General features: G+C 44.1%; 1 protein-coding gene across 5 annotated transcripts in view; it reads left to right on the plus strand.

The window, feature by feature from the left end:
• The window catches only part of LOC144690711 (putative helicase with zinc finger domain), a 453,895-nt gene that overhangs the window by 356,740 nt on the left and 70,026 nt on the right, over nt 1-27,129 (plus strand). For all 5 annotated transcript variants that reach the window (XM_078558475.1, XM_078558473.1, XM_078558477.1 and 2 more), the window contains 3 exons: nt 549-987; nt 5,642-5,888; nt 6,888-7,353. In XM_078558475.1, the coding sequence (XP_078414601.1) occupies nt 549-987; nt 5,642-5,888; nt 6,888-7,353 (1,152 nt within the window). The remainder of the gene's footprint in view (nt 1-548; nt 988-5,641; nt 5,889-6,887; nt 7,354-27,129) is intronic.

Here is a 27,129-nt window from a genome sequence, read left to right on the forward strand (position 1 = left end):
GGGGGAATGTAAAATCCCACTGCCATAAAATTCTGCCCCATGTGTTGTTTTCTGCAATTTACGTGAGCAGGTAACCTGCTTCCAGGCTTTGATAAATATCATGAATTAATCACTTCATTGAGAAACTCCGTCGTGCCCGCTGGAGATGCCATTGTGCAGTGCTTGGTGCCTCCCATAAGTGTTATGGTTGAGCTCAAGAATTTCCTGAATATACTGTGCTGTTAGATTTGATGTAAACAGCTTTGTTTCAGCCATGTTTAAAATATCTGGAATGCTTCAGTTTGTTGTAGTTCAGCCCAAAATAATGCCCCTGGTCCATTCAAAAAGAGTTGCACATTTAGAGTTGTTTGAGAGAAAGAACATTTCCAGTTCCATCTTCATTTACTTGTGCAGAATTGAATGACCTGGTTAATTAATAAGCTAAGAACAGAACTCTGTGACTCGCACAAATCAATGATGATAGTTTGTCTTGATGTTTTCATTTTATAGGCCCTCAGTTTCCATGTGAAATGTACATGAATGTGATTTCCTGTTTATTTCTCTTTCAGATTCAAGGTGGCCCTGTATGGCTTTCTGACAACTTGATGAATATGACTCCAGCTATAAAGTTTAGTCCTGGCCACAAACACATTCATGATCAGGCCTACTCACAGTTAGTGTCACAACAAGGCTTTTGTTCACAGAATGTTCAGAGTTCCAGTCGACCCTTTAACCAGCAAAACCTGTGCAGTCCCCAGAAGCATTCTTCAGTCTCTCCACTTTCCCCGGGACAGATTCCGGGTCACTCTTGTTACATCCAGGCTCAGGCAGCTCTGCCAAGTCAGTTCGAGAATAACAACAGAGGTCAGCTGTCACCACACGTTGCAATTCATCACCAGCTGCCACCTGCTTCAGCATCCAGCTCAACTAATCTCTCCGAGCATCATGGAGCTCAACATGTTCATTTTGAAGAGCATGACCACATTCTCCGAGGGCAAACTCTCTTGGGTAAGTGTCTAAAGCTTTATTGACATTAAGCCCTTTCCAAGACTTCTCAAGTAACTTAATGGGTAAGGATGCTGCTTCTGAGCAACTAAAGCTCCACTGACCAGGATTGTTACTGATATGTTCCCTTGCATGTGTTGAGTCAGCTGACCTCAGCTAAAGCAGCAATGTGGTCACTAGATTTGGCTTCATTACCCCTGGACTGGGAAGAATCATCTGGAATTCTGTTTGTGAAGTGCATGTTTGTGTATGTATGTGTATGTCTATCTGTGCCCATCCAGAGGAAGTGGATTATTCTCAGGTTTTCTTGAAACACTGGAAGGAGTCTGGCATCCGAGCACAGGTCAGAACTTTCAAGGATAGAAAGTTGGGGAGGAGAATATTTCAAGAATGTCTGTTTTTCACCAGGCACAAGAAAACACTTTGTGAAATAGTGACATGCATTTATGCCTAATTTAATTTTTGGTGATGTATTTTGGTTTATAAACTGTAAGTTTAATGAGGCCTGTTATGAGCAAGTACTGTGACATTCATTGTCCATCTGGGTGTCTATAATTGAACCTAATACTAGATGTAATACATCACTTACAATGTGCTAAATTTGATGGTTCTAAATTAGAGTAAATCTTTTAATGAAAGTTCTCATGGAAAACTTCAACTGTGCCAAGTAAGATTCTTTACAAAATCTTTAGTCTAAGTTTTCATAATGCTACGCAACAACTATTTTAGACTTTGGTTTGCTATTCCTCCTGTTAATGAACCTGTTCTGATGAACTTCAGGATCCAGTAGGGGAGTGTATGTGAACAAAAAGGAGTAAGGTAAACTGAGCAATAATATTAAGGTATAATCATAGAATCTTTCAAAATAGAAGGAGCCATTTAGACTATTGTACCTGTGCCAGCTCTTTGAAATACCTGTCTAATTTTGTCCCATTCCCCAGCCTTTTCCATATCATCCTGAAAACTAGTTTTCTTCAAGTAGCCAATTCCCTATTGAAATTTCCTATGGAATCTGCTTTCATGTAGTGTGTTCCAGATCTTAACAAACCTTTGTGTGAAAAAGGTTTTCCTCTATTTCTTTTGCCAATTATTTTAAATCCATGATCTCTGGTTACCGATTCCCACTTGCAAGAGGAAAACAGTTTCTCCTTCCTTACTCTATCAAAACCCTACATAATTTTGAATTCCTCTATTAAGTCTCCCCTTAACCTTCTCTACATCAAGGAGAGCATAGGAACAAGAATAGGCTATTTAGTCCCTTGACCCTGTTCCACCGTCATTCAGTAACTGATCTGCTACCTAACTCCATATACCCACCTTTGTCCCATAATCCCTTCATACCTTTGGTTAATATAAATCTGTTGGTCTCAGATTTGACATTAACAATTGATCTAGCATCAATTGCCATTTGGGGTAGAGTATTCCAAACAATGCTACTTTATGCAATCTCTCCCTGTACTTGAACCCTTAAAGTGCAGGAATCATTTTGGTAAATCCATGGCAATATTTCCTTCCTAAGTTGTGCAAGTGTGGTCTAATCAGGACTTTTGATTATTAGCCTTTTATTATTTTCTGTACCTGTTCATGGCATTTTAATATACGTACCTGGACCCCAAGTGACTCTGGAGCTCCACTATTCTTCAGTTTTTACCATTTAGAAATTGTATCCTTTTTAGGTTCAAAGCAGGTGCCTCACAGTTGCCTATATTGAAATCCATTTGAATCAGTTTTGCTCATTCACAAAACATGCATAATCTATCAGCATCACTGTAATGTTATACTTCCATCACCCTTTGTGTGAAGAAGTGTTTTCTAACTTCCCTCCTGAAAGGGCTGGTTCTAATATTTAGGCGATGCCTATAGTTTGAGACTTCCAGCCTTCGGAAATAATTCCTCTCTATCTAATCTATCAATTCCCCCTAATATCTTGAAAACTTCAGTGAAATCACTCTTAACTTTATAAATTCCAAGGAATACAAACCTGGTTTGTGTAATCTCCCTTTGTAATGTAACCCTTGGAGCCCAGGAATCACTCTGGTAAATCTACACTGTACTCCCCCAAGGTCAGTATATCCTTCCTAAGGTATGGCGCCCACAGCTGCTCACTGTACTCCAGCTGTGATCAAACCAGAGCTTTTTATGACTGTAGCATAACTTCTATCCCCTTGTATTCTAGTCTTTTAGATATAACGGCCAGGGAAGGAAATCTGCTGTCCTTACCTGGTCTGGCCTACATGTGATTCCAGATCCACAATAATGTGGTTGACTCTTAAATGCCCTCTGAACAAGGGCAATTAGGGATGGGCAATAAATGCTGGCCTAGCCAGCAACGCCCACATCCCCTGAACGAATAGTAAAAAAAATTCCATTGGCCCTTTTGAATATTTTCTGTTCCTATTCATAGCATTTTAATGATCTTGGACTGCCACCACCACCCCCCACGCCCCACCCCCCCCCCCCCCCCCCGCCAATGTCTTTGGACCTCTAGCTTTTCACTTCACTCTATTCTATCCATTTTAGGTGTAAAGTGCATCTGCATGCATTAAAATTACTATAGTTTTGCGCAATTATATAGTCTACAGTATCTCTTTGTAATGTTATGCTTCCATCTACACCGCTTACAATTCCTCCAATCTTTTTGTCATCGGCAAGCTTGAATATGTGTCTTTCTGTCCCATCATCTAAGTCATTAATAAATATGATAAATAGTCAAAACCTCAACTCAGATCCTTCTGGGACACCACTCGTCACGCCAATTAGAGTACCTGTTCATTATCCTTACTCTGAATTCTGCCAATCAGCCAATTTCCTAACTAGATCAACAACTTGCCATTAATTCCATGAGCTTCAACTTCAGCTAACTGTCTCTGATGATAAGCTTTATCAAGTACTTTCTGGAAGTCCATATAGATAGCATTCAGAGGCTTTCCCCTGTACACAACTTTGACCACCTCTACAAAAAATTCATCAGGTTCATCAGGCATGAGCTACTTTTTACAAATCTGTGAGGTTCTCTCTAAACAGCTGAAAATTTTCAAGGTGTTGAGCTACCCTATCTTTGGTTAAAAACTCTAGCAATTTCCTGACAACACATGTGAGGCTAACTTGTCAATAATTTTCTGGTTTCCTTAAGTCACATTTATTAAGTAGTGGAGTGACATGCACAATTTTCCAATCTCAAGAATTGAGAGAACTTTCGAAGATTATAAATAGGACATGTGTAATGTTCTTACCTACTTCATTCAAAACCTTGGGATGGGATCCACCTGGTTCTGGGGATTTAACATTCCTCAGTGCTGTTATTTTCTTCATTATTGTTATTTTGCTTATGTAATTTGTTTCATTCCTGTCCCTGATTCACTACTAGATTCAATGGAATGTTTGCTATGTTGACCTATTCCTCTATTGTAAATACTTATGCAGAATCATTATTCAGGATGCCCATCATTTCCTTATTTTGATTGACAAAATCACTGTTGTCAGTTTTCAAAGGGCCACGTTTCTCCTGACCATCCTCTTTTCCCTAACATAATTGTAATTTTTTTGTGCGTGTTGATTTTGACATCCACCTTTCTCTCCAGAATGGTGCCATCACCAAACATGTCTTCCCTTTTCTTCACTGTTTTCTGAAAGGACCTTTCCCTCTGCGACACTCTAGTCCACTCTTCAATCATCCCCAACAACTCCTCCCTTCCTATGACGCCTTCCCATGCAAGTACAGGAGATGCAATACCTGCCCTTTTACCTCTTCTCTCCCCACTGCCCAGGGCCCCAAATATCCCTTCCAGGTAAAACAGCGATTTACTTGTACCACTTCCAATTTAGTGTACTGTATCCGCAGCTCATGGCACAGTCTCCTCTACATTAGAAAGCCTAAACGCAGATTGGGTGATCACTTTGCAGATCGCCTCTGTTTTAAGCATTACTCTGAGTTTCTGGTCACCTGCCATTTTAATTCTCTGCTCCAGTCTAACTTCTCTGACCTGGCCTCCTCCACTATTCAAATTAAACTCAAGGGAAGCTTTAGACACTTTATGTAGTCTCCAGACTCACCATTGAGTACAGCATTTTCAGATCATAAGCACTGCACCCATTTATTGGACAGCAGTTGTTTAGAATGATTCCACTATTACCATTTACAGTTGCTCTAGACTAATCTATTGTTTTGCACTTGTCCCACTTCATCTCCTTTTGGTTTACAACTTCATCCCTTTTTGCCATTTCTTCTCTCCTGCCTTCCACCCTGTTACAGACCTTTTTGTTCTTCATCCCTTAACATTTCCCTGTCTTGGTACTTGCTTTAAACCTGATACAGTTCTAACTTTTTCCTGTTCTGGTGAAAGGCCTTTGACCTGAAATATTCACACTCTCTTTCCACAGATGATGCCTGACCTGAGTATTCCCAGCACTTTCCATTTTTATTTCAGATGTCCAGCCTCTGCAGTATTTTGCTTTGTATTCAGAAGGATCTTTTCTGCCCTCATCCTTTTCCTCCTTTCCTTCCTTCCTCCACATACTTACATACAATTACAAGTCACTAATTATGGTTTATTTGTTGGATATTGAGAAATTCTCAAAACTAACACATTTCTTAATAGTCAATTTTTCTTTGGAAATCATTCGGCAACCAAGATGAAACGTCAGAATTTTTTCCCAGGCACAACAAATTCCTTGTTGAAGTCCCATGTTCAGAAGAGTAATCGGCTCCATTCCAGACTCAGCCAGTGGACTGAACACAGCTACTCAAATCCAGTGCCCAAATTGCTCGACTGTAGTGGTGCTCTGGACTCTCCAAACTCCCAAAAAGCCCTGCTTCAGGAACATGCTTCCAAGTTCAGTCTGCAGCCCTTCTACAGTCACATAGGAGAACTGCATGGAGACATCCCAGTATATGTGCAGAAGAGGTAAGTGTATGCTTTCAATATTCCAATATTTTTCTTTATATTGCTATTTGCTGTAGGTCTTTTGAGGCACACATGATACCCAGCTCTGGTATCTTACTCCTAGGTTTCTGCCAATGACAGGTATAAGACAATTACTTTATAATAACTGATTTTATGACTTCAGCAAAATGCATCCTTTTAACCTATGCCCATTCCCAAGACCCTTTCCATTCCCCCTCATACTCTACAAGTTCTTAAACCTGAAAAACAAGCCTGTGTTCTAGCAAATTAAGTTATTGACAGTATGGTACAAGAGATACTCACTATTCTGAAGTTTGTTTATATTTCTGGTGCTAGTAATTTTTTTCAAAATTTGGAATTGTAGCTATTACAGAAGTATAATGTTATTAGGACTAGTTTGCAGTCTTCCTACTAAGCACTGGTAATTGGGACAATCCTGCCTAATGTGGTTGTCATGGTCATATCAACATTAGGATTCTCAGGAATGGGAAAAAACTAATAAGCTCAATAAGTCCCTCCCTTTTTGACAGGCTATTTGCAACCACCTATCATAGCCCCAAATCCCTTCTATCTCTAGAAATGTATCTATAGTACTCTAATTTATTTGCCACATTAGTAAGGTTCCCTAATAAGTTATTCCATAATTCTGTTACTGTTTTGATGAAAAATCTTTGTCTAAATTCCTTTCATTTTCTCATTACTAATTGCTCCGTAATATTTGACTCTTGCAGCTTTGCCTAAGCCAACTTTGTCGGTTGCATTCATTATCTTGAAAACATAATTGTTAAACATTGTAACATATATTCCATTAATATCCACTCACTATATTGCACATGCTAAAAGGATATTTCATAATTGTAATCAAAAAATACTGTTTACGTACCAATATAACTTTTCTGATCTATCTTTGGGATGGATAATATTTGATACACAATTGCTTTTCAACTTTACATACAGCATATTGAGGGTGAACCATGCTATTTATCTCTTTTACTAAAGTGCAGAACAGCCATCAACATGGAATCAACCTCGAAGCCCTGAGCTAGCAGAGATGCCACCTCAATCCAGGCTAATTCAATATTGCCAAAACCAGCTGCAGAATACAGGGCAACAAAATTCACATCATCTCTATGACAGGATGGTTAAAGACCCTCCAAAATACCCCCTGTGTGGCCTTTATCCTTTCCCATCTCCCGAGCTACCACCAAACAACTGTTACCCTTTTCATCTGCAGAACCCTCTGCTCTTGGACTTCACTCAGACATCTCATGCTCCCTTTGCACAGAATTATGGGAGAGGAACATCTTCAGAGCTATTGGATATGCATCCACTGGAAACTATAGGTCACAGCCCAAACTCTACAGTCATATCCAACAAAATGTATCCAGGACACCACTACCAGCAGGAGCCAGAGATATCCTATCATTCCAGTATTAATTCAAAGACATTTCAAGGAACAATTGAGGTAGGGGATATTAAAACTTATGGTTCTGGCTAATTCCATACTGTTGCTTGACCTTTTTAAAAAATATATCAATGTTGAAATCAATAATGTATTTTAAACTCTCTTGTGGAAAGTTGTGATTTTACTTGTTCTACACTAGGCTTGTTCAACCTTTTCATGTGGGGGGCTGCCACATTTCAATTTTTGTCACATGGGAGGGGGTGTGTTGGCAGGGGGTGATAAAACAAATTTCAGAAAGATAAGATTTGGCACATTAAACATGAATTTCAAAAAAAGCTGATGTATGAAAAGAAACAACTTGCTGAGCAAAAAATGTTAAAACAATAAATTGATAATTTTTAAAATAGTGTAATAAATAAAGACAACCATTAGAGTGTGAAAGAATGAGAGTGTATGTGTGCCCAACTTACTCCCAGGTTCAGGGTGCTCAGTCACTTACCCTTACCCACAGAGAGAGTGGGTGAGAGTGCGTGTTGGTATGTGGGGGTGAGGGTGAATGAGAATCCTGAGACTGGGAGTGAGCCAGACACACACACTCCCTGACCTCTCACCCCTCTCTCTATCTCTTTCTCTCACACACACACACACACACACACACACACATATGACCTCTCTCTCACACACACACCTCACACATACGCTCTCTCCCCTCTCTCACACATAGATTCATCCTTTCACACAAGCTCAACTCTCTCTCACACTCGCCCCACTCTCACACACAACTCGTCTCTCTCTCTCTCAAACACACACACACACTCACCCCTCTCCCCCACACATGCACACACTCACTCCTCTCTACACACAGACACACACACACCCTTCCTCTCACACACATACACACTCATCCCTCCACTCTCACGCACAAACATACGCACCCCTCCTCTCTCACACACGCGCACACTCACCCCTTCTCTCACACACACATTTATAATTAACATGACAAGAATGGTCAGTCCTGTATTTGGATGGGCAATAACAGTAAACATTAGGTCAGTCAGGTATCTGGATTGGATATTTACAATAAAAATAATATCAGTAATTCATATGGATGGGTGTTCAACACTCCAGTTTTGCTAAGACAAATTGGATCATGCTGTAACAGACAATCTTAGTTGAAAATCCACTTATTGTATGGTTCAGGGACATTATCTATGTGTAAACCACTCACCCACCCACACTCGCTCACTTGCCCACCCTCCGTCACTCTTGGCCATCGTCCTCGTCCACCCGTCCTTGCCCACCCACCCTTTCCCACCGACCCTCGCTCTCGCCCCACCCGCAGTCACTCTCGTCCCACCCGCCCTCGCTGTCACTCACTAAATCAGCAGTGGGGGTAGGTGCAATGAAAGCGGAAGAGAGACCTGGAGCGAGGCCTGAAACCTAGAGGCTCCCCAATGTGGGTGTCCACCGAGAGGAGTGCTGAGAGCCAGGAGAAAGCAGCGGGAGCTTGGGGGCAATTGGTGGGAGCTGGAGGGTGGGGGGAGATGGTGGGGAATTTGCCAGAGCTAGGGAAAAGCAGGGAGACCCGGGTAGAGGTGGCGAGAGCAGGGGGAAAGCCTGGAGAGAGGTGGCCCCGTGCATCCAAGAGTCTCTCTGTATCTCCACATACTCGCAGTTGCCGGTGTTCGCTAGCCCTCCAGTCACAGCCTGTTTCTCTCCCATGTTTGCTGCTGATAGGCTCATGAGCCTACTCGCTGGCCTATCAGCAGCAAACGCAGGAGAGGAATGGCCTGTGATTGGAGGAGCAGCCTGCTGCAGAAACTTTCAACCTCACTGACCTGCCTTACCGGCATCTTGAACAGTTACTCTGTGGGGGCCACGTAGAAGAGCTTTGTGGGCCACAACCTGGCCCTCAGGCCATGGGTTGGACTACCGTTCTACACAGTACTAAAGTGTACACTGTCCCTTGAGTCGGATTTTTTCTTCAGACTAGATTTATACACCAAACCTTTTGTATTTATTCCCATTTTATACCGATTTCTACTTTGATCCCAGCACTAGATTCTGCCAGAGATGGATCTGCCACAAAGAGCAGTCGATGCAAATGGACTGGGCTAGGAAATTTGGGAGCATTGGTCATTGAGCAGACATTGCGTCTTTTGGTGCCCAACAGGTGCCACCTCCTGAGAAAAGTCAGCCCTCAAATGTACCAACTGCATTTCAGCTTTTAGCCAGGCTGGACTATAGTTTTTTCCATTTGTAAAATTTCTTTGAATCAGAAGCTGTTTTCTATCATTGTGTTCTATGTATTTTATGACTCTATTTTCTGTTCACAGCAACTGTCCTTTCCGTTTAGTACTCAAGTGTTACATATGGAGCTCATTTGTCAGAATAGAGCTTTTAAAAAAAATTAGAGTTATAGAGGTCTACAGCACAGAAAAAAGGCCCTTCGGCCCATCGAGTCTACGATGGTCAAGCAAGTACCGAACTATTCTAATCCCATTTTTCAGCACTAGGCCCATAGCCTTGTATGCCATGGCATCGCAAGTGCACATCCAAATGCTTCTTAAATGTTATGAGGGTTTCTGCCTCTACCACCCTTTCAGGCAGTGAGTTCCAGATTCCCACCGCCCTCTGGGTGAAAAAATTCTTCCTCACATCCCCTCTAAATTTCCTACCCCTTATCTTAAATCTATGCCCCTTGGTTATTGATCCCTCCACCAAAGGGAAAAGCTCCTTCCTGTCTACCCTATCTATGCCCCTCATAATTTTACACACCTCAATCATGTCCCCACTCAACCTCCTCTGCTCCAGGGAAAATAACCCCAGTCTATCCAATCTTTTCTCATAACTAAAACTTTCCAGCCCAGGCAACATCCTGGTAAATCTCCTCTGCACTCTCTCTGGTGCAATCACATCCTTCCTACAATGCGGATTCCAAAACTGCACGCAATACTCTAACTGTGGCCTAACCAGTGTTTTATTTAGTTCCAGCATAACCTCCCTGCTCTTATATTCTATGCCTCGGCTAATAAAGGCAAATATCCCATATGCCTTCTTAACCACCTTATCTACCTGTCCTGCTGCCGTAAGGGATAGGTGGATATGCACACCAAGGTCCCTCTGATCCTCAGTACTTCCCATGGTCCTACCATTCATCGTGTATGCCTGTGCCTTGTTTGTTCTGCCCAAGTGCACCACCTCACACTTATCCGGACTAAATTCCATTTGCCACTGATCAGCCCATCTGACCAGCCCGTCTATATCCTCCTGTAATCTAAGGCTATCGTCCTCACTATTCGTCACCCCACCAATTTTTGTGTCATCCGTGAACCTACTGATCAACCCTCCTAAGTTCAAGTCTAAATCGTTCATATACACCACAAACTGCAAGGGGCCCAACATCAATCCCTGTGGAACCCCACTGGACACAGGCATCCAGTCACAAAAACGCCCCTTGACCATCACCCTCTGCTTCCTCCCACTCAGCCAATTCTGGATCTAATTTGCCAAATTGCCATAGATCCCATGGGCTCTTACCTTCGTTATCAGTCTCCCATGCGGGACCTTATCAAAAGTGTTGCTGAAGTCCAAGTAGACTATGTCAAATGCATTGCCCTCATCTACACACCTGGTCACCTCTTCGAAAAATTCAATCAAATTGGTCAGACATGACCTCCTCTTAACAAAACCATGTTGACTGTCCTTGATTAATCCCTGCCTCTCCAAGTGTAGATCAATTCTGTCCCTCAGAATAGTTTCCCCACCACTGAGGTTAGACTGACTGGCCTGTAGTTACCTGGTTTATCCCTTCCTCCCTTCTTGAATAGCGGTACCACATCGGCTGTCATCCAGTCCTCTGGCACCTCTCCTGTGGCCAGAGAAGTATTGAAAATTATTGCCAATGCCCCTGCTATCTCCTCCCTTGCCTCACTCAACAGCCTGGGATACATTTCATCTGGGCCTGGAGATTTATCTACTTTTAAGCCTGCCAGACCACTTAGAACCTCCTCCTTTTCTATACTAATTTCTTTAATTATATCACAGTCCTTCTGCCTGATTTCCATACCCTTGTCGTCCGTCTCACTTGTGAACACCGACACAAAGTATTTATTTAGAATCCTACCTACGTCTTCCGGCTCCATACGCAAATTACCACTATGGTCCTTGATGGGGCCCTACTCTTTCCCTAGTTACCCTTTTACTCTTAATATACTTGTAAAATAACTTTTGGATTTTCCTTTATTTTACCTGCCAATGTTTCTTCATGCCCCCTTTTTGTTCTCCTAATTTCCTTTTTAAGTTCCCCCCTACACATTCTATACTCCTTTAGGGCTTCCGATGTTTTGAGCCCTCAGTATCTGCCATAAGCACCCTTTTTCTCTTTATCCAATCCTGTATATCCTTCGACATCCAGGGTTCCCTGGATTTGTTGGTCCCACCCTTTTTCTTTACTGGAATATGTTGCCCCTGTACTCTCCCTATTTCCTTCTTGAATGAGTCCCACTACTCTGATGCAGATTTACCTAGAAGTAGCTGCTCCCAGTCCACTCTGGCCAAATCATATCTTATTAAAATCGGCCTTCCCCCAATTTAGAACTCTGATTTCTGGCCCATCCTTGCCCTTTTCCATAACAACCTTGTATCTAACGGAGTTATGATCACTATCTGCAAAATGTTCCCCCAGTGATACTTCTACCACTTGCCCGGCTTCATTCCCTAAAGTTAAGTCCAGGACCGCCCCCTCTCTTGTAGAACCTTCTACGTACTGGTTTGAAAAGCTCTCTTGGATGCATTTTAAGAATTCCGCTCCCTCTAAACCTACCACACTATGACTAACCCAGTTAATGTTGGGGAAATTGAAATCCCCCACTAATACTACCCTATTATTTTTATACTTCTCTGAAAGTTGCCTACATATCTGCTCTTCTATTTCTGTCTGACTGTTTGGGAGACAAAAGTACACTCCCAGCAATGTGATTGTTCCTTTTTTATTTTTAAGTTCTACCCATATGGCTTCATTTGAGGAGCCTTCTAAGCTGTGTCCCTCCTTACTGCTGTAATTGATTCCTTGGTCAATATTGCGATACCCCCTCCTCCTTTACCTCCTTCCCTGTCTCCCCTGAAGACCCTATATCTGGAATATTGAGCTGCCAATCCGGCCCCTTTCTCAACCATGTCTCTGTGACAGCAATGACATCATACTTCCATGTGTTAATTTGTGCCCTCAACTCATCTGCCTTATTTGTCAGACTCCTTGCATTAAAATAAATACCATCCAACCTTGCCAAACTCCCTTGTGCCTTAACTGGCCTATAATTTCTATGGCTTCCAGACTCACTTGCTCTCTCTTCTAATTTTGGCTGTGCATCTTCCCCTGCTGAACCTCCTCTCAGGATCTCCCATCCCCCTGCCAAGTTAGTTTAAACCCTCCCCAACAGCACTAGCAAACCTCCCCGCAAGGATGTTAGTCCCATTCCGGTTCAGGGGCAACCCGTCCACCTTGTACAGGTCCCACCGCCCCCAGAAACGGTCCCAATGTCCCAGAAATCTAAAGCCCTCTCTCCTGCACCATCTCTCTAGCCACGCATTTACCTGGACTAACCTGCTATTTCTATACTCACTAGCATGTGACACCGGAAGTAATCCAGAGATTACTACCTTTGAGGTTCTGTTTTTTAATCTGCTTCCTTGCTCCCTAAATTCTGCTTGCAGAACCTCATCCCTCTTTCTACCTAAGTCGTTGGTACCAATATGTACCACAATCTCTGTTTGTTTGCCCTTACTATTGAGTCTCCTACCACTATTGCTCTTCCCCTCTTTTTCCTCCCCCACTGTGCAGTTGAGCCACTCACAGTGCCATGGGTGTGGCTGCACTCCCCAGAGTAACCATCACTCTCACTGTTTTCCAACACAGAAAAACGGTTCTCGGGTCAGATGCACCCTGGAGATGTCCTGACTACCTGCCTGACACCTTTCTTCTGACTGATGGTCACCCATTCCCTCTCTGTCTGCACTTCCATAAGCTGTGGGGTGACCACATTTAAAAATGCACTATCCACGAAACTCTCAGCCTCGCAGATGCACCTCAGTGCCTCCAGCTGCCGCTCAAGCTCTGAAACTTGGAGCTCAAGTAGCTGCATCTTGAAGTATATCATTCTTAAAAATAATAGTAAATCTCCATGTTTGGATGGATTTGACCTCAGTGCTTAGTTGGTATATGTATTGCTTAACGTGAAACTTGGGTATACTGGAAGACTCCAGGCTTGATTGTTGACGTCAGTCATATGAATGCTATAAATGGTCCCAGTTCCTCCCAACTAAGGAAAGGAAAAGTCACTAATAGATCCTGCTTCTGATCATAGTCCAGTGATCCTTGCTAAAAAAATGTGCCTATCTGAATCTTGAATGAGGACTAGGCCGGCACCAGCCATGCTGGTAGCCTTAATTCCAAAGAATTACTTCTCCATTTTGCTGCAGAAGGAAGATTAACTTTTAGTTAATGTTTTAGCATGTGACAGTAGCTTTTTTATAACTAAAATTGAGAATGAGGAGAAAATCAGCTTCAGAGCGCTGAGCTGCGAGGATATTAACCTTGTATGTGCTTTCTTTCTACAAAACTTACTTCCTGTTATGTTTTAGTTATAGTTTTGTGTCAGCTTTTTTCATTTATAAATTCCAGTTTAGAATGGAAATTCGCCATGTCAACTTGTCACATGTAATTACACTTCCTGGCAATGGTAGGGCTGTAATGCCTCGGTTTTACATCTCACAGCTCTCCAGTCAATACAACATAAAATTTCCTATAATCCAATCTGCCTCACTTCTCTGCTTCCCAAATTTCCCAAAGTTTTTCTATTTAACCACAAACAATACAAAGTTAAAGTGTTGTATCAAAATAAGAACTGACTATATGACTTTAAAATGGAGGCTGAATTATACCTGTGTGCTCTGACCCAATTATTCCCCCATCCTTGAATGGCACTTCTTCTGAACATAGTCTTGACTTCCAGTGTGTACAAGAAATTGACTTAGGTTTATGTATAAATATCATTTTGATGATTAAAGGCACTCTCCAAATGCTTCCTTGGAACCTACATTGATAGCTGAAGACATAGGGCAGGATTTTTCACCCGTACCTGCAGCGGGTGTCGTGGCAGGTGGGAGCGGAAAATATCGCAAGATTGGATAAATCAGTTTATCGCTGTCGTAAAAGCAGTCCGGCATCGTCCGCTGCAGCCTCAATGGTGGGCCCCGTTTCCCACCATGGCAGGTCAGGAACATCATTTTAACACATTTAGATCTCGTTATAAGGGCTGCTGGCTAGAATCATCCCCCCACGCTGGATCAAGAGGGCACATCAGCGTCCTATTAGATCGGCGTGTTTCACAGTGGTATAAGCGACGCGTACCTGGCGACCTGTACTTTGCTCGTGACTTCGAGGTTCATTTGCCTACGTTACATTGTGCAGCACTCGCAGCAACTGAGATGCAGCACCAGGCTTCACAGGCAACACCACATTGCTTTCAGAGGGGTGTCAGAGGCAAGTTTCTACCTACCAGACCAATGGTAAGGCTTTTAATGTGCTGCAGGGCAAGGACTCCACTGGGGAACTGGGGAAACTGGCCTGAGGGATGGGAATGTGCTGCAAGGCAAGGACTCCACTGGGAAAATTGCACCCAGACACATGAATGGGAGGGAGAATGGTGGTGGGCAAGCTTCTTCAGTGCCCGCGCGGGGAGAGAGTTAGTCACAAAATTACATAAGCGGCTTTGGGCCAGAATGGGAAGATCGCTGAATGGAGAAGTGCTTCAGTGTGGAGCTTGCAAAGGCTGTCCGTATCCCAGTCCAGGTAGGGGGATGGCATGTCAGTCCAGTCTCAGTCATGTCCAGGATGTTGTGCACAGGGCATTGTCATAACATTATGTGTGTTGGTCCATGTGCTTTTCTGACATCATAGTGGCCACAGATGGCACACTCATTCAGGGGAGGCATCTGCAGCCTTTGGATGGGGGAAAAGGTATTGTGGGTGTATTCAAGGGTGTTGGAAGAGAGGGGGTGGTTGTATATGTCAGACTATGCAAGTGTCCTCAAGATAGGGAGGACTGAGGTCCACGCAAGGCATAGTCACATCTACCTCACCATGCTCAGGGGGTAACAAAGAGATATCCATCACAATCACGATGGGATCAAGGAATACATGGAGAGGATTGAGAGGTTATTGGAGGGAGGAAACCTGAACGTTAAACTGCTCCAGGACAATGGGAAGGATTTCTACACTTATACAGGGAGGGTTCAAGCTGGTCTGGTAGTGAGACCTCAGCATCACCATCTTCCAACCTGCAGCAATGGCGCAGTACAAAATTACAGTGAAAAAATACTCTGCTGGTGAGGGCTGATTGGAAGGCAGGTGCATGCACAGGGGTGGGGGGGCACGATTAAAGGGGCGCCCAACTGAACTGTGCATATTCAAATGAGGAGATATACACAGTTGAGACATGTTAGGAGCCTTTCAGTGACAATGCAGGGAATCAGGAAAGTGAAGCTATGATGTGCATTCATTTGAGACTAGTCCCACAAAATGGCACTAATTGATCTCCTTATATTAACCCCTTGTTCACGGCGTGGAGATTCCCCAGAGCAGTAAGGCACTCCAAAGAAATTGGGCGATTGGACTAACTTCAGATGCATGTTACAATTGTGGTTCTGGCAACTTCACAGAAGAGAAGCCTCAGGCCCCCTCAAATAATCTCAGTTCCTGACTAAACATTTTCCCTCATGCATATTCCAAAGAGTGTGGTATTAGAGTGCAGTGAATGAGGATCCAAGCGCCTGGGCTGAAAGCAGCACATCCAAGTGCCTGGCCAAAGCAATCTCATAGCAGTCAGTCAAGTAAAGGAAGTGTGCGGCAAGGTGGAAGATGTACCTTGAAACGAACCCTGCACTGGCCTGGATTTTTGGGATGATTAGTTTCCAACACTGGAACAAAGCCCTTGAACCCACATTTCACTGACAAGTCATTGACAAAATTGGACCTTTGCAGGCTGACGCTTATGTCTGTTTCTCATTGATGCTGCAATGAGGACACCATCAGGAAGATGGAGCCTGGGTTTATTGCTGCCTGCATAATCGTATACAGGCAGGAGAGAAGGAGGAGAAGATTGTGCCAGAGGTGCCAGGCTCGCCAAAGGGAAGAGCTAAACCCTCAAAACCAAGAGGCAGCAGGGCCCTCTCCGGATGCAGAGGATGAGGTTTACAGAGACGTTGTGCTTTGGGACCTGCGAAACCAAGAGTGTACAGAACTCGCATGTCTTATCTGCACCTGAGCAAGAGACAGTATCGCCAATACTTCTGCTTGTTCAGGGATCTGGTCACTCAAATTTGCCACATTGTACAGGAACCTGCATCACGGGGACTGGGAGGGCATCCATTGCCATTGGCTGTGAAAGTAACAGCTGCACTGAACTTCTACATGAGTGACCCTTTCCAGGGCTCTATGGGAGACCCCTGCAGGATCTCTCAAGTGTCCACTCATAAATGCATGCATGAAGTGCCAAGGCCCACAATTACATCAATTTCAACAGAGATCAAGCAACTCAGGACGCCAGAACAGTGGGCTTTACAGCAATTTCCAGATTTCCATAGGTGCAGGGTGCCATTGACTGCACTCGTGGCTATAAAAGCTCCTTGGCAACAGGTACTCCAACACATAAACAGGAAAAGATTCCAGCCGCTCAACGTACAGCTCTGATAAGGAACATATCATTCATGTTTGTGTCAGATACCCAGAAAGTGTCATGGCTCATACATCTTGAATAGATTGCAGATCCCAGACATCTTTGAGGAACCACGCAGTATCCAGGCTTGGCCCCTCGGTGACAAGGGGTACCTACAAAGGACGTGGCTGATGGCGCCTGTGCGGCAGCCATGTAACCCTGCAGAGGGAAGGTACGATGCTAATGCCACACCTGAACATTGATGGAGCATACCTTCGGCGTCTTAAAGATGTGATTCCGATGCCTGGACAGATCTGGCGGTGCACTCCATCACAGTCCCCAGAGGGTCTCACGGATCATTGCGGCTTGTTGTGCACTACACAACTTGGCGGTGCAAAGGGGAAGGATTTGCCTGATGCCAACATGGAGGAGCTGCACATCTCCTCCGATGAGGAGGGAATATAAGGGGATAAGGGAGTTGAGTTTGAAGAAGTCTAGGCTGCAGGGGAAGAGGCCATAGCACAGGCAAGGTGAGGCAGGTGTGCACATGAGGCCCTCATAGCCACCAGATTCCACGAGGAGGAACCTCGTGCACTTCGGCACCTTAAGGTAGTAAGATGCTCCCTCTTATTGGGGAAACGGTGGTGTAGTGGTAATGTAGCTGGACTAGTAACCCAGAGGCCCAGGCTAATGCTCTGGGCACAGGGGTTCAAATCCCACCATGACAAATGGTGGAATTTAAGTTCAGTTAATAAAAATCTGGAATAGAAAACTAGTCTCAGTGATGAATACCATTGATTGTTGTAAAAAATCCATCTGGTTCACTAATCCTTTAGGGAAGGAAATCTGCCATCCTTACTCGGTCTGGCCTAGATATGACTTCAGACCCACAGCAATGTGGTTGACTCTTAACTGGCCTCTGAAATGGCCCAGCAAACCACTCAGTTCAAGGGGCAACAAATGCTGGCCTTGCTGGCAATGCCAACATGAAAGAATAAAGAAAGAAAAATGTACACTCGGTGAGTCGGAAACGCAGTTGGCAGACAGGAGCACACACAAGCTCTGCGTATGGACTCATAGCATGAGAACCCTGCCGGATGATGAGGAGCACATGGAGTTGCACAATATATGATCCTTCTTTGTGCATAAACACATCTCTTCTTGTATACTACACCTTCACCTTTCAAGAATGCAGACGAGCTAGGAGAACGCCTTTGCCTCAATCTTACACAGCCATGAATAAACATGACATGACCCTGAAAAGCATGTGAATGAGGTTCCTTCCACAAGCACACTGAACATTAAGGTAGAGGCATCACTGATGTCGAAAGCGATCTGAAAAAGGGGTGGTGATATGGATCATTCAAGAAGAAAATAGGGAGAGGACAGGGCCAACATATTCCAGTAAAGATAAAGGGTGGGACCAACAAATCCAAGGAACCCTGGATGTCGAAGGATATACAGGATTGGATAAAGAGAAAAAGGGAGGCTTATGGCAGATACCGAGGGCTCAAAACAGCGGAAGCTGGAGAGGAATATAGAATGTGTAGGGGGAACTTAAAAAAGAAATTAGGAGATCAAAAAGGGGGCATGAAGAAACATTGGCAGGTAAAATAAAGGAAAATCCAAAGCTTTTTTACAAGTACAATAAGAGTAAGAGGATAACGAAGGAAAGAGTAGGGCCCATTAAGGACCATAGTAGTAATTTGTGTGTGGAGCCAGAAGGGTAGGGTTCTAAATGAACACTTTGTGTCGGTGTTCACAAGTGAGAGGGACGACAAGGGTATAGAAATCAGGCAGAAGGACTGTGATATAATTAAAGAAATTAGCATAGAAAGGGAGGAGGTTCTAAGCAGGCTTAAAAGTAGATAAATCTCCAGGCCCGGATGAAATGTATCCCAGGCTGTTGAGTGAGGCAAGAGAGGGGATAGCAGGGGCGCTGGCATTAATTTTCAACACCTCTCTGGCCACAGGAGAGGTGCCATAGGACTGAAGGACAGCCAATGTGGTACCGTTATTCAAGAAGGGAGGAAGGGATAAACCAGGGAACTACAGGCCAGTCAGTCTAACCGAAACTATTGGAAGCAATTCTGAGGGACAGAATTAATCAACACTTAGAGAGGCAGGCATTAATCAAGGACAGTCAACATGGTTTTGTTAAGGGGGGTCATGTCTGACTAATTTGATTGAATTTTTTGAAGAGGTGACCAGGTGTGTAGATGAGGGCAATGCATTTGACATAGTCTACTTGGACTTCAGCAACGCTTTTGATAAGGTCCCGCATGGGAGACTGATAACGAAGGTAAGAGCCCATGGGATCTATGGCAATTTGGCAAATTAGATCCAGAATTGGCTGAGTGGGAGGAAGCAGAGGGTGATGGTCAAGAGGTGTTTTTGTGACTGGATGCCTGTGTCCAGTGGGGTTCCACAGGGATCGGTGTTGGGTCCCTTGCAGTTTGTGGTGTATATGAATGACACAAAAATTGGTGGGGTGGTAAATAGTGAGGAGGATCGCCTTAGATTACAGGAGGATATAGACGGGCTGGTCAGACAGGCTGGTCAGTAGCAAGTGGAATTTAGTCCGGATAAGTGTGAGGTGATGCACTTGGGCAGGAGAAACAAGGCACAGGAATACACGATGATTGGTAGGACCCTGGGAAGTACCAAGGATCAGAGGGACCTTGGTGTGCATGTCCACCAGTCCCTTAAGATAGCAGGACAGGTAGATAAGGTGGTTAAGAAGGCATATGGAATACTTGCCTTTATGAGCTGAGGCATAGAACATAAGAGCAGGGAGGTTATGCTGGATATGTATAAAACGCTGGTTAGGCCACAGCTAGAGTATTGCGTGCAGTTCTGGAATCTGCATTATAGGAAGGATGTGATTGCACCAGAGAGAGTGCAGAGGAGATTTACCAGGATGTTGCCTGGACTGGAGAGCTTTAGTTTTGAGGAGAGATTAGATAGACTGGGGTTATTTTCCCTGGAGCAGAGGAGATTGAGGGGGAACATGATTGAGGTGTATAAAATTATGAGAGGAACAGATAGGGTAGACAGGAAGGAACTTTTCCCCTTGATGGAGGGATCAATAACCAGGGTGCATAGATTTAAGGTAAGGGGCAGGAGGTTTAGAGGGGATGTGAAGAAGAATTTTTTCACCCAGAGGGTGTTGGGAATCTGGAACTCACTGCCTGAAAGGGTGGTAGAGGCAGAAACCCTCATAACATTTAAGAAGTATTTGGAAGTGCACTTGCGATGCCATGGCATACAAGGCTATGGGCCTAGTGCTGGAAAATGGGATTAGAATAGTTAGGTACTTGTTTGACTGCCGCAGACTTGATGGGCCAAAGGGCCTTTTTCTGTGCTGTAGACCTCTATGAGTCTATGACTCTATGTGGACGAGAGGCCCATGAAAGCGATGTCTGTAAGTGGGTGGCACCATGGTATCATACTTGATTGACAGCTACACAGCTCATCAAAATAAGGAGGTATACACAAGAAGGGATGTGAAATGGGTGCTATTCTGTTTACATTTGTGAATATTATGTTGTGAACACCCATGCCACTGTTATACTCATCATTTTTTTTTTACTTTTCCTAACCCTACCGCACCCATGACATCCACAGCGGAGGTGGAGGCAGCCTGCTGACTGCTATGCCCTGTTGCCTGTGATGACTTTGGCGGGCGTCCTCTGGAGGGCCCTGGCCTGCTTTAGGTGTCTTGATGTGCGGTAGCTGGACTCGCCTTGGCCTGTGAAGCTGGAGATGATTGGATCATAGGACAAGGGCATTGGGATCAGCTGGACACTCCTGGAGTCACCTGGGTGGATGGCCTCGAGGCATCCATCTGCTAGTCGTCCTCCCAATGGGTGCCTGAAAGCCCCTGCTGACTCCTTGAGTAGAAGGGGCAGCTGGAGTGAGATCAGGGTGTCCCACCCTTTCGCGCATGCCCACTGATGGATGCCACCAATGGCTACAGTGATGGAGTGCAGCTCCTGCATCAGTGCAGAACCGATGTCCTGGACCAAGGTCTCCATGGGGGCTGCAATCCTGCCAGTGTTGACCTTAGTGCGTTGGCATGCCAGCGTTAGCACCTCAGGCAGAACGTGGATGGACTCTTCCATCCATTGCAATCTGAGGAATGCAGCTGTCACCCCTTCCTGATGTTCCCGTAATTGTGCTGCAGCTCCACCAACTGATTTAGGACCAAGTCTGGAGGCTTCTCACCTGCCTCGGACTCGGTAGAATCCTGGCCTCCAGCAGTACTCTGATTGCCGACAACCTCAGATGTCTCTGCCTCTGCCTGTTGTGGGCCAGATTGTATGCTATACTCACCAGATTGTAATCCCGAGCCTGCTCTAGAATTAGGTCCCACTGAAGTGTGTGTCTCTGCACTGGTGGGGGCGGTGTGAGTGAGCGCTGTGATGGGTCTTCTGCTGTGGTATCCTCAGGATCCTCATCCAAGGTGTCATCAGGGCTCGAGCTAAGGGCCTGGCTGATTGAGGCCATCGGATGCTTGGCTGAAATTCCTATGCAAGAAAGTAGAGATAATTAGTGAATGGCATGCAGCTCTAAAACAGGACAATGCACTTACAGCGTGGTTGACTAAGGGATGAACTGGTGCAGGATCCTCGTGTGGGTGTTTGCCGCCGACCTCACCATCACCGCAGGCATGGTCCATGTCCTCTCTGGCCAGCTCATTGATTCAATTTTCAAACTGAGATAGGACCTTGAGTTCTGGCATTCCACCCCCGCCTGCCCCCTGCCTGCCCTAACCCTCCCCCAAATTTGGTACCTCTGCCTGAAATTGTGTGAGATCTTGTCCTGCATAAAGACAGATGGAGAGAGTGTGAGCAAGATGCATGCCAAGGCAGATGATAAGGATGCCTGGCATGTGTGGGTGGTGCGGGGAGCCATGGATGGACTGAGGATGTGATCTCCAGAGATGAGCCCAGATGGAGATGTGAGGGCATGTGTGAGAGTGGGCAGTGATGTCCGTTGAGCTGGCAGTGAGCAAGATGCCCTTGAATGTGTGGTTGGCTTGTGAGTTGAGAGTGATGGGATGGTTGACTTATCCTGGCGGCATGGATGAGATCATTCATCCTCTTTCTGCACTGGGTGCCTGACCTCTTCTGTGCAGCACTGGCACTGACCACCGCTGCCACCACCTCCCAAACTGGATTAGTGAGCTTGCCGGACCTCCTGCGGCCAGAATGGAGAGAGGACATCATGATGGGCCTCGACTGAGTCCAAATGGCGTTGCAATGAGGTGTCACTGAATTTGGGGGTTGCTGTCTTCTTGGCTTTCAAGGCCATGTCTTCAGTGGAACAGTCCTGGGCTGCAGACATTGTGAATGCTGTGCGTGGCTGCACTTTAAATATGGCGCCTGGAGTGAGGAAACGGTAAGCTCATGGCGGGGCAGACAAATCAGATGCTGCCTGCCAGCAATCCAGTGTGTTTCCATGCGTACATATTTAATCAGGCGGGAAGAGGACGATACGGCGCGAAAACCTGCCATTGCAGCCAGCAGGTACAATGCCAATTTTCACACCCGTCACCGCATTAGTGCACTGAGGAGAAAATCCCACCCATGAGATGTGAATCCAAGCCCCAATAGCCTTTCTTCCCTGAGTTAATCTATCCTCGTCATTTTGAAAGGCGAGAGAGAGAGTGTTCCTATGTTTACATTTCAACTATCCAGACAATTAACAAAAAAGCTATTTGAAATAACAATCAATGCAAATTAACAGACTGTGACATTTAATTATTCTGCTGAACAATTGAAAGTAAAGGTTTGCAGATATTAACACCCCATCTTACAAAATGTGAGACTTGAATGCTAAGTGCAACTTATAAAGAATCCCCAAGATGTAAATCACAGTGCGTGTTGTTATGGTCTGCTGTTCTGAATGTAATGGAGGAAGGCATTCATCTGGTTCCACTTGAAGTTGTTTCTTCTTTTAATTACTCTGAAACATTTAAAAAAAAGCAAGTTGCGGTCATTGAGGCAATGAGGTGGTTGGAGAGTGGTGTGCAGGGTGTGGTGGGGTGGTGTGGGTGGTGGGGCTGGAAATACATGCTTCTTGCTCTCCCACTCATGGTTTCACATGCTGAGTTCCCAATCATTCCCAAACTGCCAGACACATCTGTCGAGTGGGAACTTGGCTTTTCTCATCTTGCCAACTCCTAACACACACCAACCCACATGGTGGCAAAAAGAGCTGGTGAGTAACTCTAGGCTAAATATGTACATGTTCCAGCTACTGACGCATGGAAATTCAAAAAATAAATTTGAACTGTGAGGAGGATTACAAATTACTTGCATAGTTTTAAATTTTTATGGCATTCTCTCTAATAGATTTGATATACAATGATGCGTAGTAATTATGGCACCAGACATAAGTGGGTAAAGATAAGTTGGAACTGTGCACTGCTGAGTGACATCAGCATTACAAGGTAATAAGTAAAGAGACGGGAAATAAACAGAGAAATAAGCAAAATGGCTGTAGACTATCGGGCACAAACAGGAGAGGAAGGGGATCAGGATAGGTGGGTGGAGAAATGTGGGTTGCGAGATAGCTCAATGAAACCAATATCACAGTGTACGACAGCAATAAGTAATAAAACAAATCTTGGGGTATCTAGCCATAGAGAGAGCACAAGCACACAGACCCCTGGAGGTAGTGATGAGGTCAATGATAAGGCCATACTTGGGGTTGATATATACACCCAGGGCATTGGAGACAACAACAGCAACCAAACTAATACTTATCTTAAGGCATCTGATCTATGAGAAGTGGTTGAAAAGCTTGGATTTTTACTCTAGAGAAGAGAAGGCTCTAGGGAAGCATTATTCAAGTTTTCAAGATTCTTAAGGGCATAGATCATTTGAATGGTAATATATTTGAGATTGTAATGAACTCTAGAACCAGAGGACATGGAATCAAGCTTAACAGAGAGCAGGTGAAGACAGTTCCAAATTTAATGCTTAATGCAAAGGCTGCTAAACATGTGAAGTAGACCTCATGGTGAGGCAAAGCAGGCAGATTGTATGGAAAATATAAGGGAGAATTGGATATATATTTGACGGTGGATAATTGAAGGGTATTAGTCCTAGATGAACTGCAGAATTTTTCCAGTCCTGTACTACTTATTATGAAATGGCATTTGGTATTGGCTGACCCAATTCCAAAGGGAAGCTTGGCCATGCTAAAGCAACAATTTTGCAACATGTATTTATTACGAGAAGGTTTGTAAACTGAAGTGAGAAGTAAAGAGTCCACTACCACTTTTGGAGATTTTAAAGATTAAATTAAAACATTTATTAACAAAAGAAAAGAAAACATACCCACAAGATTACAGTTACATAGTTACATTTGGTTTTATAACCGTTCCCGTAAGATTGCCACTTAACTAGACTCCCAACTACACACCCCTTTCAGGCAACAGTCCAGATAGATTCTTAATCTATAAAACATCCAGCAATATTACCACAAGCACCCACTGTCACTATAAGGGAGATATTTCACAGCTTCTCTCTCCCCCTCACTTGACAGTGGAACTCCAAAGGCTTTTAACACAACCTTAGTTACTGGAACAGCAAACTTCTCCAGGGTGGCTAGAGGCTTTTTCCACAAGTCTCTTTCACACAGTGCTCCTTTCAAGGTCTCACACTGCCATTCCACACATAGCTTTCCATCTTTATTTAAATATATTTTCTCCTTTTGATCTGTAAATCCTGTTGTTTCACCCTTGCTTTGGAAGTTACGTTTCCCAGAATATAAAAATCTTTCATGTTGTCATTATGGCCAGCACTTTAGGGAAAAATAAACTTAATAACTTTACCTTATTTATATTGCTAGTTGTAAACATCTTATCATGTCCCTTTGCAAATCAAACAACCTCTCAACTTCTCTAAAAATGCAAATTCCATTCACACTGTATCTGTTGAGACTTTATCCCAGCTTACCCATCTCCATTTCAAATGCCTGTTTTACACCTAATCCCTTTTGATGATTCAACCTTGCAGTCTGACTGTCTGCAGTTTAATTAAGCTGGACACATACACACGCACATACAAACATACATATACACAGTCCCCATAAGCCTGCTTCAGTATCCCACTGTAATATTAGAAAAAAATTATAGTTCCTTTACATTCCCTACGTTCTAACAATTTACCAGCGTCAGTATGATGAAAGAGGCTTTACAGGAAGGGACAATCCTTGAGATTGAGAGAGTGACTGCCCTTGATATCAAGGCTGCATTTGACTGAGTGAGGCATCAAAAAGCCCTAGCAAAACTGGAGTCAATGGAAATCAGGGGGAAAACTCTCCACCGGTTGGAGTCATACCTAGCATAAAGAAAAATGTTTGTGGTTGTTGGAGGTCAGTCATCTCAGCTCCAGACATCACTGCAGGAGTCCCTCAGGGTAGTGTTATGGGCCCAACCATCTTCAGTTGCTTCATCAATGACCTTCCTTCCATCAAAAGGTCAGAAGTGGGGATGTTCGCTGATGATTGCACAATGTTCAGCACCAATCACGACTCCTCAGATACTGAAGCAGTTCATGTCCAAATGCAGCAAGACCTGGACAATGTCCAGGCTTGGGCTGACATCTGGCAAGTAACATTCGTGCCAAACGAGGGCTAGGCAATGACCATCTCCAGCAAGAGAGAATCTAACCATCTCTCCTTGAGATTCACTGGCATTACAATCACTGAATTCCTCACTATCAACATCCTGGGGATTACTTTTGACCAGAAACTGAACTGGGCTAGCCATATAAATACTGTGGCTACAAGAGCAGATCAGAGGCTAGGGATCCTGCGTCGAGTAACTCACCTCCTGACTCCCCAAAGTCTGTCCACCATCTACAAGACACAAGTCAGGAGTGTGATGGAATACTCCCCACTTGCCTGGATGAATGCAGCTCCCATAACACTCAAGAAACTTGACACCACCCAGGACAAAGCAGCCCGCTTGATTGGCACCACATTCATAAACATTCACTCCCTCCACCACTGATGCACAGTAGCAGCAATGTGTACCATCTACAAGATGCACTGCAGGAATTCACCAAGGCTCCTTAGACAGTACTTTCCAAACCCACCACCACTACCATTTAGAAGGACAAGGGCAACTGATAGATGGGAACACCACCACGTGGAAGTTTCCCTGCAAGTCACTCAACATCCTGACTTGGAACTATATCACCGTTCCTTCACTGTTGCTGGGTCAAAATCCTGGAACTCCTTCTCTAATAGCACTGTGATGTACCTACATCACATGGACTGCAACGGTTCAAGAAGGCAGCTCACCACCACCTTCTCAAGGGCAACCAGAGATGGGCAATAAATGCTGGTCTAGCCAGTGAAGCCCACATCCCATGAATGAATTAAAAAAAGGGATTTGTACTGGATGTTATGCTGCAATAACTGGAAATAGAGTAGAATTTTGTCTGGTCACAATGTATCTTTTTCTTTGCTGATAATTCACCATTTAAGTTCAGAAGTAGAAGGGATTAGGCAGGGCAAATACAAGACAGTCTCAGGTGGGTTTGAAGATGCACATAATATGGTAAATAAGGTTGGTGAGCTGCAAGCGCAAATCACCACATGAGACTGTGATATAGTGACAATAACAGATACTTATCTCGAAGAAGGGGAAGATTGGGAATTAATATTCCTGAATCTAAGGCATTCAGGAAAGATCTGGGATGAAATAAAAGGGAGGAGCTGGCCGCAGTTTTGTTCAAAGAAACTACTAAAGCACTGATCAGGAAGAATGTAGTTGAGGGGTCAAGGACAGATACTATTTGTTTAGAATTAAGGAGCAATAGATTACACCTATTACACTGTTGACCTATTATACTGTAGATTAGTTGAAAAAAAATCTAGGTGGATTGGAACAATAAATTGGTAGACAAAATAGTAATTGAAAAATGAGGCTTTCAGAGAGGAGATGTTCAGGGAGGGAGTAGACACAATATCACAGGGGAAGAAGTGCACCCACAGAGCTTCCTGGATGACTAATGATCAAGGTTAAAATGAGACAGGAAAAAGGAGGCTTTTGACAATTGAAAGGTTAATGAAACAATAGAGAACCAAGCTGAATATA

The sequence above is a fragment of the Cetorhinus maximus genome, chromosome 15 (genome assembly GCF_964194155.1).
Source record: "Cetorhinus maximus chromosome 15, sCetMax3.hap1.1, whole genome shotgun sequence".
Lineage (NCBI taxonomy): Eukaryota > Metazoa > Chordata > Chondrichthyes > Lamniformes > Cetorhinidae > Cetorhinus > Cetorhinus maximus.